The 13,983-nt window shown below is 38.5% G+C and overlaps 1 protein-coding gene and 1 pseudogene across 1 annotated transcript; both read right to left on the bottom strand.

Annotated features, from left to right (window-relative positions):
• Positions 1 to 3,080: 3,080 nt before the first annotated feature.
• Positions 3,081 to 3,746, bottom strand: LOC141823128 (uncharacterized; annotated as a pseudogene).
• A 1,134-nt stretch (positions 3,747 to 4,880) lies between these two features.
• Positions 4,881 to 13,497, bottom strand: LOC141824738 (kinesin-like protein KIN-12A). Its single transcript, XM_074712067.1, has 17 exons — positions 13,183 to 13,497; positions 12,972 to 13,109; positions 12,799 to 12,882; positions 12,584 to 12,709; positions 12,451 to 12,510; positions 12,288 to 12,341; positions 12,111 to 12,203; positions 10,828 to 10,923; positions 10,097 to 10,242; positions 8,373 to 8,522; positions 8,180 to 8,309; positions 7,851 to 8,090; positions 6,965 to 7,774; positions 6,749 to 6,847; positions 6,518 to 6,670; positions 5,640 to 6,401; positions 4,881 to 5,216 (listed from the first exon to the last, which is right to left on the bottom strand). Exons 1-17 carry the CDS (start codon positions 13,495 to 13,497, stop codon positions 4,881 to 4,883), a joined length of 3,792 nt encoding a protein of 1,263 aa, XP_074568168.1.
• Positions 13,498 to 13,983: the final 486 nt, after the last annotated feature.

The following is a 13,983-nucleotide window of genomic DNA, read 5'->3' as shown; positions in this document are numbered from 1 at the left end:
ACTTTATCATCAATCACATACGTACAAAAAAGTAAATGATTAATGATAAATACTTAACTTTATAAAATAATTATCCACAAATACATAAGAGTGTCTTGGCACATAGGTGCACACACTAACAATATGTCCTTTCTTTTGCATCTAATTTTCGATATAAGTGTTCAAAATTTTCATTTTTAGTTTCATTCACTGTTTTCTTAGCTACTGTATATTTTTAAAAAAAAATCTTTGTTTTATAAGTATATAATACCTTATAAGTTGTTCATTTTTCTTCCATTTTCTCTTGTACTTTCTCATTCTATCACCAGGATTCTTTTTTTGACGGTGCATGCCCCCTTGACTCACCAAGTATATTTTTAGGTACTATTTTTAATTTTGCTATTATCTTATCCAATATCAATTTCAAGTCGTTGTATATATTTCAAACTCATAACTCTCATATACTTTATCATATTCCTTATTTTTCACTCTTACATGTCATTTAGATCTCCTCCTGATAATATTATTGGCAGAATAGTTTTCGACCGCGATTTGGCCGGAAACCGACCGCGATTTGGCCCACAGTGGCTGCGTGCCATTGGCAGAGGTTTCCGGCCGAATTAATTCGGCCAGATTCCGGCCACAATCCGGCTGGAATCTGGTGTCGGTCGGTGTGTCGGTGAGTTGGCCGTCGATCGAGCAAAGTTGGCTAGACGGCGACGCGACGGCGGCGAGAACAGCGGTGGGTCGGCAGAAGAAAATACTGTGCATTCCTAGTTTTGGACGGTCAAATTTTCACGATCACGATGTCGCGGACGAGCGCGTAGGAAACCGTCGTGCAACAGATCAAAATTATATATATATATATATATATATATATATATATATATATATATATATATATATATATATATATATATATATATATATAAAATGCTAGTCTGCGGTCCTTATCCTGCGCTCCCCGTGCGCACCACCCGACCCATCGCCGCTGCCGGCACTCCCGCTTCGCCGTCCGGCCGCCGCATCACGCCTGATGGATGCGTCGCTTGCCGGCGCACAGCTCGGCACCGGATTCCGACCGGATAAAGTTTTTCAAGATAGACCTAACAAAATTCATATTATATTATATTTTTATTTAAAAATATCATATAAAACGTCATCTTCTATTTATTAGCTAAATTACATTGACTTAAAATTAATTTACTATGACTTAAGGAATAGACCCAATAATATTAAACCCTTCCTGTTCGTCTTTAACTGTGCTTCGATCAGACCAAATAAAATATAATTAAACGATTTTGGTTCAGCAACTTTTGCATAATTTCTTACTAATCGACAAAAATTTTCACATTTGAAAGTTCAAATCTAATTTTATATTCTAATGTGAATTGTGCACTTCTTATTTTAATTTTAGATTGGAAATTGTAGAGGTCAATGACATTAATCCAAGTCTTTTGTAACGTACATATGATGCATTAGTTTCGATAAGATAATTGAGTTTTTTTTCAAGAAATGCATGAAAATGTTGGAAAATGTAAACGAAAAAGTGAAGGATGAAGAACTCTATCAATTGTGAATGCGAAGTTATTCCGGCGTTGAGAGTTGAGTGATATTAAAAATAGTTTACAATAAATCATAATGAAATTATGGATATATGCGTGTGTAGCCTACAACAGAGGGTAAGAATTCAGATTATACTAATCTCAAGTGGCTCTTGTTCGAGCACTATCCGCACTCATCAAGTGAGTATTGATCTATCTAAGTTGAATCAGTCAATATTTGCCACTCAAATTTCTTTTTGCTTCATGAGTGACAAACGCATTAATGCGTTGGATATGAAACAATCGGATGCTAATGGTGAATCTGTAACCGCCGAACAAAAATAGTGAACCATTAATGGTCAACGACTGTCATTATACTTAAGCATTGAATAATCTTTATTTGACCATTCAAATGCAGTTGAGGATCAGAGCTCTTATATAAGGAGACTACGAGCAGAAGGAATAGAGATTGATGCAAAAAAAAAAACAATAATATAGAAACTCCATCCACCTTTATTTCTTGTCGTCTTCTTCCTATCATGCACTCGGCTTGACAATTCTACTTCTGATATCGTTCAGGTATATGTTAAATTCATCACAAACAACTTGTACTTGATTGTCAATGGGGTTTCGTTGTTATATCCTGCGAAATAGACATCCAATGAGACCTCGAAGCATCGTTGAACGAGACAAATCTGTTTTAAGAAAACTGCATCAAACGCAAACCTCGACTTCTATCTTTTCAGACTTGTCGCTCAAGTGGCAATGACCCACTCAAACTTGGGATTACTTCCCGAGTGTTTAACCTTGATTTCGAACCTACTGAATGTGATACAGAGCACTGTGGCTCCACTCCTAAGCACGCGGTAATCCACTCGAACTCAGCCGACTCGACAGTCAATAATCGGGGGACATAAACAATTGGCATTGGGCAACAACACTCTGTGAATCGATGCAACCTCTCAACCTTTCGACTCAGCTCACAAACAGCGGCAACCCATTTGGACTCTAGAGTACTCGGCGCTCGAACAACGGCTTCCCACTTGGGCTCAAGAAGAATATGGTTGTTTGGATCTGACGACACTCAGAAGCATTTGGCTAGCGATGACCCACTCAAGTTCGGTGGTGGTAGCGCTCAACTAACTTAGCACCCGAGTCTCTCGGGCGTCACAACAGTACTGAGATATCTCGATCAACGTGAGTAGATGACAATTGAGGGTTGAGCATTTGACAACACAAGTTCTGATCGACTTATGCACTTGGCAGTTCAATTTGAAACGCGACTCAATACAATCAGGTTGATAACCTGAGATTATCAACCTGAGTCATTTCGACAGACAAATCTACATTATTTTTCTTAATTTCAATTCAGATTATCCTTTATTAACTCCGACAACGGTCTTAGAAGATTGTCCAACCGGAAATCCAAAAGGAAAAAAAAGGCATTACTAATCTTTTAACATCATCCGTTCACCTCATGTAAATTGAAGATCAAAAACATTATTAACAAAAAAAATTTTAAGAAAAATAATAATAAATAAAAATGTTAAATCCTCATGTTATGAATAAGAATAATTTGAACAACTCAATCCACACTGCCAGCAATTTATTTTGTACACCGATCATCAACAATAACCTGAAACAATTTTGACTTAGAAAGAGGTATAAAGCCTTTCTTACTTGCAGACTGGCTTGTTAAGGGCTGTCGCTCCTGCAGCCACTGATCATTTGGCATCCCCTCCTGTAGGGGTTTACAGCACTTGGGAGGGTGTGGCAGTCGTAGTAAGGCACGCCAGGCTTGGTGCAGGGTACCACATCCCGTCTCAGGGCCTCATAGCTTATGTACTTCTTCCCTGTCACTGCCCACAGCAGCCTCCTGCTCTCCTCTGAGCTCAGTTCACTTGCAGTGCTCTTCTTCCCCAGGAGGAGGAGGAGGAAGAAGAAGGAGGTCAAGAGGAGGTGAGTCTTGTTTGCCATTCTCTGCTGGATGAGATCTGTGTGCTTCATTTGGTTCTTTTTTCTTTTTTCCCCTGTCATTGTAAGGAGTACAAGGCTTTAATGCAGTGAGTTGTCATGCGTTGTTGGTTTTTGCAGTGGGTCAGCCAGCCCTACAGAGCTCAATTTGGGAAGAAGGTATCGCAGTGGTGAATTTGGAAGATAGAAACGTTTTGGCCTCCAGCTACTCATTTCGTAATGGACGGCGTCAGAGATCAACATCCACATTCAAGCGAAAATCATGGTCCAGCCTTACGATCAATGATTGATCGATTGAGTACCACACCATATAATTCAGAATCACAAAGAACAAGTGGCTCAAAAAGTCTTACCTGTAAAAACACGGTGCCAAAACAAACAAAAGATGCTTGTCGAAGTTACAGTTGCTCCTTGTCTTTTTTGCTTAATCCTGGCATCCTCTCCTCATTTTGCCCATCGATGGGATTCGAACCTGGCCTTTCAGTTAAGAATTGTTGCCAGAATACGTCGTTTGCTCCACCTGAAGGGGATGAGGATGTGCCGTTGGTAGTAGGTTCAACCTTTATGCAGGACACAGCTTCGGCTTCAGCATCAACAGCCTTGTTTTGCATGTTTGCTACTGGCGTATTAAGATGATTATCTTTTCGGGTAGAAGATGTGAGATCGTCAGCATCCGGAATCCTCGTATCATTGCTATCTGGCCCTTGATCGACCAACTGGGATGCCGTCGTCGAACACTTACAACCATCGGTTTCCATTGCAGTTGATGAAAGCGTTTAGACTCAAAACGGCATGGGAGAAGCACATCGTCTTCATCAGCAGCCCTAGCAAACAAATCATTCTTTGATGGAGAAACAGGGGCCTCAGTATCACAAAGCTGTCTTCAGCAGAAAAGGAGCCGGCCCGCCTCCTCCGTCCATCTCTCGGCGAGGGGTTTCCGGTGAGAGAGGTGAGAGATGGGTGGAGCATGTGCACGCACGGCGGTGGTGATCGCGTTATTGTTACTATTTCTCGTCTCATTTTTTTTTATTTGTAAAAAAAACATAAAACTCACCAGAAACAATGCACATTTTTTATGCTTCAATGCTTCTCAGCAACATCACCAGGCCCAGAAACTATCGCTGACTGCAAGCACAAATATTACTAAGATCATTACGAACATATAAGCAAATCACTATAGAGATTGAACTACTTGACAATTATACCCATTAAAGGAATAAATGATACTGAGAAATTGGAATGCCTTCAGACTACAGTGGTTCTCGCAATAGGTGAGAACCAGAAAATGGAGGAACACCGGAGATATCACTCTTGCACTCCCAACATTTCTGGTGGTATACAACATGTTTTCATGATACAAATGTATTCATGTCCCTAGAATTGTCAGATATTGCAGCGATCGTAACCAGAGAACCATGACGTAGGGTCCGTGTCTATTGATAATTCAGTGTCTCCTCTGTTGCAGAAAGGTTCAAACTCCTCCGTCAATTGGTGAGTGCCCTTTCCTGCATCAAATTTGGCCTTTTCAGAGCCATCAGATTCAGTATAATCAGAGTCGGCCTCTTTGGAACCACCAGTTTCAGTATGATCAAGATCTCCAGACAAATTTGACTCCGCAGTTGTGCAATTCACTGGAGTTATTATATCAAGATTCTTCTTCAACCGCTCTATCTCTTGGTTCATCTTTTCAGTCTCTTTCTCTGCCAACAGTGCTCTTCTCTGCAAGATGTCCCGTCAAACAAGAAATATAAGCATAGAAAAGGTGAAAACAAAGCACCCCTTACTGCTCACTGCGATCCTACATGAAACTAAACAGTTATTCATAAGGTAACGCCACATGCAGGTGCAGGAAAACTGAAAGCAACATACTACTTGAAGACAGGGTACACTTGACCTATATGAAATTTACTTGGTAAAAAAGATTTATCAGAATTAAATGGACATGAAAGTTAAAAACACATTTTTTGCCTTTTTTCAACATGAGCAAACACAATTTGGTTGGTGCTCCATCTGACGCTTGTTCTTGTGTGAGTTAATCACAGACAGCTTATGTTGTGCATGAAAATTTGAATAAAAAGAAGCTGCAGTAAATATGAAGTCCCTATATGCAAATGCATTAAACAGAAAAAGAAAGGAAAATACCTCTGCAGCTGCGGCAGCTTCCTCTGCCTCTTTTAGCCGTACAAGAACTTCTCCAGCAGCCTCTAGCGCATCAGCAGTGTCAGCGAGTTGGGCTTCAAGAGCTCTGTTTTTGTCTTGCCATTTTTGTTTTTCCCTTCCCCTTTCTGCTTTCAAAACTGAAATTTCAGATGCAAGAGAGCTAATAAATTTTGATTCTGCTCCCCTAATCCCAGCTTCAGTTGCTGCTTCCATAACATCGTCAATGCCATCATTGATTTTCCGATTCCATGAAAGCAGGGTAGTGTGCTTCTCCTGAAGATCTGCATACTGCTCTAGTATTCGAGTATGACCCTGCATTGCTGTTTGCAGTGCCTCTTTAAGCTCCTCAGTGCATTTTTTCTCAGAATCAAGTTCACGTTTCAGTTTTTCAGCCAAACGGCGACTCCCTTCAAGTTCAAACCTAAGTTCTTCTACAAGCGAATACTTGCTCTCCTTATTATCAACACCTCTTTCACCTAACTCTGAGAATGTGCTGAGAGGAACTATAGTTCTTCCCTGATGAGTTAGCTGAAGCAAAGGACTTTGTTTTTGTGTTGATTCAGAACAAGTGGGATCTATGTAATACTGCAATTGACTTCTTAAGTCCTGAATCTCTTCCATGAGAACATCCCTTTCACTCATTTCAAAAAAGTTTCTATAGCCATCAAGCTCATCTTGGACCTTTTTCAACTTGATATTTAACTGTACAATTTCTGGATGATTGTCATATTTCTCTTTCAGAAGCTGCGAAGCAATTACGAATTGAAATTTAATTGTCGTTCAAAATGTTTTTGACGGGAAAAAAAGTAAGGCAACTGCAAAGACAGGAAATTAGCTATGGAGACATGGATCAGTAAGACCTTATGTTCGTTCTCAAGTAAAATGAACTCTTCCTGCATAAACTCTTCTGTTGGAAGAATGCCATCCATTAGACTTTCTAGACGAGCAATTTTATCCTCACGAGTTTGGACAATCATTGCATTGCAATCTCGTTCATATTTGTATTGTTGAGCCTGCAAAATGGGCATTGATGATAACCATATCAAACACTTCAATCAAATGAAACTTAATAAATAAAGAAAGACAATCACCAATTGTTTCAGCTGTGCTATTTCAGCAGCTTGCTCAGTAGTTAGATCTTCAAGTGCCATTTCACGCCTAATGGATCCCGCCAATACTTGTTCCACGGCCTATATAATCATGAAGAAGGTTTTTAATACATTTGACAAAATATGGAAAATAAATCTAATAGCACAATATTTTAGATCCAAGGCAACAAAAGATTTGACATTTGAACTGAAACCTACTTTTGGAACATGAATACTATGCTTGTCAATTGCTGGTAATCCATCAGCAAGCACCAACTGCATATCCCTGCTCCTGTTCACATTAGCACTTTCAACTCCTGAAACTTTCTCACAGTAATTACACATAATAGAAAGTTCCAGTTCTTGTGAATCTTGTAGTGGTGTCTGTGTTCCAATGTCAACCTTGTTTATTGGAATAATTTGCCTGTCATCTGTAGGCCTGACAGTGAAAGAAGAGTCTCTCTGGACTGATTTGAGTTGCCGCTTATCAATCATTTGAAGACCACATTGGAGGCTTGCAGCCAAGTATTCAGTTGGTTTAGGAGAATTCTTTGTCTGACAGTTGGAAGAACTTGAAGCAGACAATGGTGTTGTTGATATTGCATTTATAATTCCTGTTGATTTAGAATTTCCCAATGTCTTCTCTGGAGATGCTGATATTAATAATGATGTTCTAAGACTCTTCCTGCTACAAGCATCAATGACAGTTAAAGCACCCAAAGGAGGTACCTGAGGAACTGGGGTAATGTTGCAAGCCACAGTGCTAATACTCGATGATGATAGTGTGGAACTGAGTGAGAGAGAATTTTTAGATGGGCTTTCTACTATAACTTGTCCAATGTCTGTGGAATGCATTATTTCAGTAGGCAATTTATCACTTGGGAAAATTTGAACCCTTTGATCGTTCATTAATATTACACAGTTGTCATCCTGTTGATTGTTTAGACCATCAGTATTGGAAGCATAGGTAGTTTTTTCATCAGATTTTGCAGAGACTCGGACCGATTCTATTTCCCTTAATTTGGTTTCCTGGATAGAAAATTTTGAACAATCAAATACCAGGCTCCACAAAGAAGCAAATCATATGGTGCATAAAGGACCTTACCTTTGATATGGTTAGCACTGCAGACTTATCTGCAGAAGCAGACTGTGGAGCATCAAGCATCTCAACATCATTCTCATCAATTTCCATTTCTTCATCACTGTCATCTTTGACAACAGGTAATGGTTTTGGGCGAGCAAGGCTCATTTTAAGTATATGCAAACTTCTGCGAGCATTCCATGCTGTGGAATAACCCCCATTGTTGTCTGATGATCCTTTAGATTTCATACGTAGGAGCTCATCCTATTAAAAACATCATGCATTGAGCACTAGTCTGCAACAACAGAATCACTAACAAGATACAACTACTCGAAAGAATAATTCAATACAACCTTTAACAGGCGTATCTGCTCACGGAGAACATTAACATCGTCATGCATTACTTCATTAACAACTGCTTTGTTCTTTATTGATTTTGCACGCTGAGCAAACCTCAATGTGCTTAAAGTTTCATTCTTACAGCTGCATAAAACAAGAGTCAGTCAATGAACTCAGGATGTATAGATTTGACACCTTTAATTTTACCTTCGTAATGGTGAAATAGCACATATCATGGCTAGCTTTGCATTTCCACCAAGAGATTCCTGCAACAGAAAGGTCAGTTTTGAATCACGGTATGGGATGTGCCTCTGTTTCCATGACTTTGAGACTTCAGCAAGAATATTAATCAAATTCCTGTGACACACAAACGAACACCATAAAAACTCAACTCAAAAAGCACAACATGAAACCATGCAACTGTCAGATTCTCATATGATAATTTCTTCTATGAAAGAATTTAGGATAATGACATATGTAGCATACAATAATCACAAAGATTTAACATGCTAAAGACAAAAAGGTTTGTCACATATAAAACAAAATAAAATTCACCTGAATATCTGTAAGCAATGTGATCGAGATCAGTTTGCTTCTAAAACGAGATAGTAGAAATGCAAAATTAAAAAAAAAAAAGAAAAAGAAACGTCTCCCACAATCAAATTTGAGAATATCTAGCAACCAGTTGGCCATGAAAATTTATGCTATGAATGTAAAAGGATGCTGGTACGCTTCTTCATGATTCAGGACAAACCCTAAAGTGAGTACCAATCATACCCAAGAGACTCAAAAGCTAATTAGTTACAGATAGAACACAAATCAATGTCCACTGAAAAAAAATTATTGTGATATTTTGTTTATTAAATGACTATTAAAAGAAGATTTGTTGAGCAAAGCAAAGACGAGTGGATGACAGGTAGAGACTCCACGACTTTATTCTCATATTGCTAATAGAGGCTTCTTAAGTGTGTTCAAATATCAAAAGGTCCCTGCCTAAGTGCTTTAATATTTTGGATCGGAATGGGATCCCTCTATTCTTTAACTTGGTATCAAAGTTAGTCCTGATGATGTTGAGTTTGACGGGGCATTTCAAATGAAGACATGTCCAAAGCGGCAAAGAGGAACCACAGAAGGTAGAAACTCTACCCTTTTATGCTACATTGCTAAGTGAGGGTTTTTAAGCATTTGTAAATACCAAGCGGTCTCACATCTAATTGTGGTAACATTTTGACGTAGATTGAACTCACTTTTTGTCTTTAATGATGATATCATATAATTACAAATTAAACGGCCACAATTTTCAAATATAAGTAAAAGCAACTGTCAGAATTAATGACATGAACTTGGAAGAGTACTTAACCACTTGTTCAGAATTCAACAATGGTTCTTGGATGATGAAAGTGGCATGTGAATTGGACTTAGAATTTTGACAGTTTGGCTCCTATCTATAATTGGTATTAAAGGGAGAACTGCTAGGAGCAATCCTAGCAACAGAAATTCAAGATTTCATTGTGGCAATGAACATATGCATTGATCACATCCAAAGAAGTTTTCTCACGAGTTAAAGGGATGCAATTGCCTTTGAATAATCATTGAAGCATTGAAGGACATAGAGGGATATACTAACTATGCCTGGTGCAGGTACAAGAAGACCCAATGTTATGGGTGGTACTTAGATAAAACCAAGAATTTATCTAAGATCACTCCTAGCATTTCTCTCTGCCACACAAACTTTTCTGTGTTCATCTTAGATAACAATTGAATCCCTTAGAATTGTAGATCTTGATGAGACCATAATATCATGATTTTTTGTTTGACCTAAGTATCTTAATTAAATGAATCATAGTCTAGATAACGACACTTACAAGATCCAAATACGTGCAACATATATGCGCATGATGACATTGGCATTCAACCAAAACAACTCTTACCCAAGTTGCGACAGGGAGCGATTAATGTTGCTAGCCTCCTTTAATTGTTCCCCTGCTGCACGAGTTTGCTTTTGCCTTTCAGACCCAGCCAAATCGACAAGGTTTATTCTGCTAGTCTTTATGCTGATTAAACCATCTGCAGTGCTCTACAAGGTAATTATTAAGCTATTAGATTTGAGTGACCAATATCAATTTATTGTAGCATTAAGCTATTAGATTGTAGTAGGAACAGTATGTAATCAAAATGGAGGTAATTATTTTCTCTCAAGCTAGCCAGTAAACGCATTCTAATACTACAGAAAGGCAATGTAAATTTAGTCATTTGTCATAAGTTCATAGCAAAGCATGAAATTTGATATAAAATAAAAAAAATCTAAGTACACAGTTACCATTTGCATCAGGCAAAAATAAGTGCAAACAGTTTTGAGTTCACTTTCAACTTTCATACAAGAAATTTTGATATTATGATATTAATACAATTAATATTAAATTGCCAGAAAGGCAGGTAGCAAATTAATAAAAATTATATACATTGGGCTTAATGAAGACAAAAATATCAGCAGTTCTCAACATTTCACCAGCACTTAAAAAACAGTTTGCATCGCTCCATGCTGAAATATACATCTAAACCTTTACTTACAAGACACGACATACTATTGCAACCATTAGTTTATGAAAATTTAAATCATAGAAGCGAATTTAAACTATATCAGAAAGAAAAAAGACACTACCTTTGAATGGGACTCGATGATGCAAGTAAACACACAATGTGATCGGGAGCTTTCCATATTTATACGTGTTGCACCTATCCTCCTGTTTGCAAGCCCCTGCATGTGCATCATGGTTGAGTGTGCTTGTAAAAAAATCATCCTAGGTAACTAGGAAATGATCTCCAGAATCCCCACAATATGCACAGTTTAATAATAAAAAAGAAGATTTTTTTAGCAATATTCAACATATATTATGTCTTGGAGATAGCACATATCTAGTGTTTTTTTTGGAATAAATATATAGAAAGTCTTTAATTTCAGAAGATTGAGATTCATTAAGTTTAAAAATGAACAAATTTAATTGAAATAACAATAAATATTCAACCTTTAGCAAGCATAATAATAATGCTAACAATAAGTTGTTTACTTTGTTCAGCAAGTCAATCAAGAATGATTTCTTGGAGAAATAGGATTGGATTAAAAGGGAGAAGTTTCAGGGCAATGAGTTGTTCCTATTCCTGAATTCCATGCCTATAGTGGTAAATCACCTTCATTTCATGAGAAAAATACATCCGTGAGATCCTTAACATATGAAGCCCCCATGAAAGGTATATTAGTTGGACATTTAGTTCAATCTTAACTACAATCTTTATACACATCTATAGCTTTTCATTTAATTCATTTGAAAAGTACAATGTAGTGCATCACCTTCTTTGTAGATTATTCTTGATCCCTAGTGTTGTTTTATTAGTTATATAAGATTTCCTATCTGCAGAAGGTGGCAACCTATGAAATCCATTATGAAGTCAGTATTAAGCGTCCAATGCTTGCAGTCTGCAGATGAGAAACACTAGGGTAGTCTAACATAAAATGTAAAAAGATCTTTCCAATTGAACTTGTTGCAATCAAGAGCTCAGAGCTTCTTTAAGATGCCAAACCAGTCGGTGGTCTGACAAAACTTAAGTTAACGTTTATTATGATTATTTGTATTAGTATATGAATAAATATTAAGTTAGCACAAACCAACAAAAACTTAGGCATTTCATGGTGAAAAATTAAATAAAAATGTAAATTGGAATTCAAAATTCTAAGATGAAGTTAACGTTAATGAGGGGTATAAGCAACCTAACTTGACATGAAAGGTGACATAATATGAAAGGTGTTTAATCAAAACGGCATGGATTAAAAGCATTGTTGCAAACCACAATTCAATAATTAATCAGAGAGTGCATAAAGGGAGAAATATTTCTTTAAAAAATAATTGATTTTGCAAAGAAACATGCGAAACATTATGTAAATTTTACCTTCATCAATAGCTGATTTACATCGTTTATAGTAGATACATACTCTTCCGTCAAGAAATCAACATAAACACCAGTTTTAACATCTTCCCTGATCTGAAAGGTTCTGAATTAAAATAAAGGAGAAGAGAATTTTATAGATTAATAAAGAAGCAACAGAAGAACAGGATGATTCGTCACCTGAAGATTCCTTCGAGTTGGCTCCAAAAGATCTGTGATTTGCTCATTGTAGATCTGTAAGTTCAATAACTATATGATCAACTAGCAATGCACCAAATCTAGGAGGGACTTAGATTAGCAAGTAAAAGGAAAAGTAAAATATCAAGCAACATGGTAGACTTGCCTCCAAAAATGAGCAACGACACTGGTAATTCAGCTGTTTATCAGAGTGCTTTGATCGTTCCTACACCAAAAACAGACTTAAGCATGAAGCTATGGAAAAACTAACATAATGCAGAATGTTTAGAGGTACGCACTTCATCAATGCGAGAAAACAGCCTCTCAAAGACACGGGGTGTCAAACCTTTATCAATGCTAGATGAAGCATAGTCTGACAATGCACTGGGAGGTCCCCACATAGTATATGTCTTTCCACTTCCAGTCTGGAAAAAAAATCAACCAGAAGCTACTAATTCTGTGTTTTTTCAGTATTGAAAATTTACTGGAATTCAAATACTGAAGTACCATCCACCTGCCCGTACGCAAATATTGAGCTGTTGAACCCAGCCAAGCAGGTCTCGACCAATGGAAGCCCAACAAGTTGAAACATATCTTCCTGATGTTAATTAAAACAAGAAGAGGAATTGTCGAAAGCTAAGAGCTAAAAATTAGAAGGGAATATTTGTGACTTCAATTAATAACTACCTGCGTGGATCTGATGTCAGCTACTGAATCGAAGGTGAAGGTGTGATCAAAGACAGTGACAGAATTTTCAGAGACCTTTTCCACAATCAGATCGGCTTCCTCTTCCACCTTGTCTGGAGGTCGCATCCTCACTATCACCTAGGAAATGCAACAAATAACTCACAACAGAAATCGATTAAGACTCCTCCCTCACCAAGTTTCTCAACAATACCTGGACGCCAGAATCCGAGGCTGACGAGGGGAAAACCCCATTCTCAGCTGGGGTCTCCGAGCTGAGCTTCCTCTTGAGAGGGTTGGCGCCGGGTTTGGAGGGAAGCGGCGGGCGAGGGGGAAGCGGGCTACGGTTCTTGGCTGAGAGTGGCTTTCCGGAGTTGGCGGGGGACCGAAACGGAGACCGATCCGACGGCGCGGGGCAAGGGTCGACGTTCTCCTTGGGGATTCGAGGAGGCCGCTGCTTCTGCGACGACGGAGTAAGGGCTTCGGAGGGCGAAACCCTACCGGTCCTTGGGCTCGCGAAGGCCTTCATGGAGATGGAGCCAGCGGCGAGGCCAAACCCTAGCGACGGGGGAAAGAGACGTTGTGGGAAGAGGGAGATGAGAGTGGGCGGATTTGAATTCGAGGATTGCAACGACACATTTTTGTACCCGGGCGAGAAGGCTGTTCAAATGTTGAGCGTAAGATGGTCCGCGGATCAGTTTAGATCTGAGTTATTGACGCGGTTTAACGGATCACAAACTCGAACCGATGGTGTCCGATCCGAATTCAAATCGACTCGGGTATTTTAATAAAGACAATGTTTCCATTTATCCTTAAAAAGTAATAAATTAAAATAATATTCTTGTACTTCATCCTCCTCTATATAGTGAACGATTAGTTAATTATGGTTTTGTAGAATTATTTATGGCACTGCACTCACCAATTACCCGCATTCTTATTGGCAGTTAGAGAAACTCTTCTTCGTAGCGCTTTGCCGAGCTTGCGGAACAGCACGCTGCCAGCCACCGTCGGTGAT

This window comes from Curcuma longa, chromosome 3 (assembly GCF_044706935.1).
Source record: "Curcuma longa cultivar G26 ecotype Majalengka, Jawa Barat chromosome 3, ITB_CL_G26_1.1, whole genome shotgun sequence".
Lineage (NCBI taxonomy): Eukaryota > Viridiplantae > Streptophyta > Magnoliopsida > Zingiberales > Zingiberaceae > Curcuma > Curcuma longa.
Note: the sequence above shows the minus strand (reverse complement) of the source record. Positions and strands in the feature narration are given on the sequence as shown.

Bases quoted from the DNA above. Each gene is read 5' to 3' on its own strand.
- LOC141824738 (XM_074712067.1), bottom strand. From the start codon at position 13,497: ATGAAGGCCTTCGCGAGCCCAAGGACCGGTAGGGTTTCGCCCTCCGAA. The intron at 8,091-8,179 runs GTTGTATTGAAT...TGTTTTTAATAG, and splicing joins AGCAGATACGCCTGTTAAAG to GATGAGCTCCTACGTATGAA. The intron at 6,402-6,517 runs GTCTTACTGATC...ATTGCTTCGCAG, and splicing joins TACTTGAGAACGAACATAAG to CTTCTGAAAGAGAAATATGA.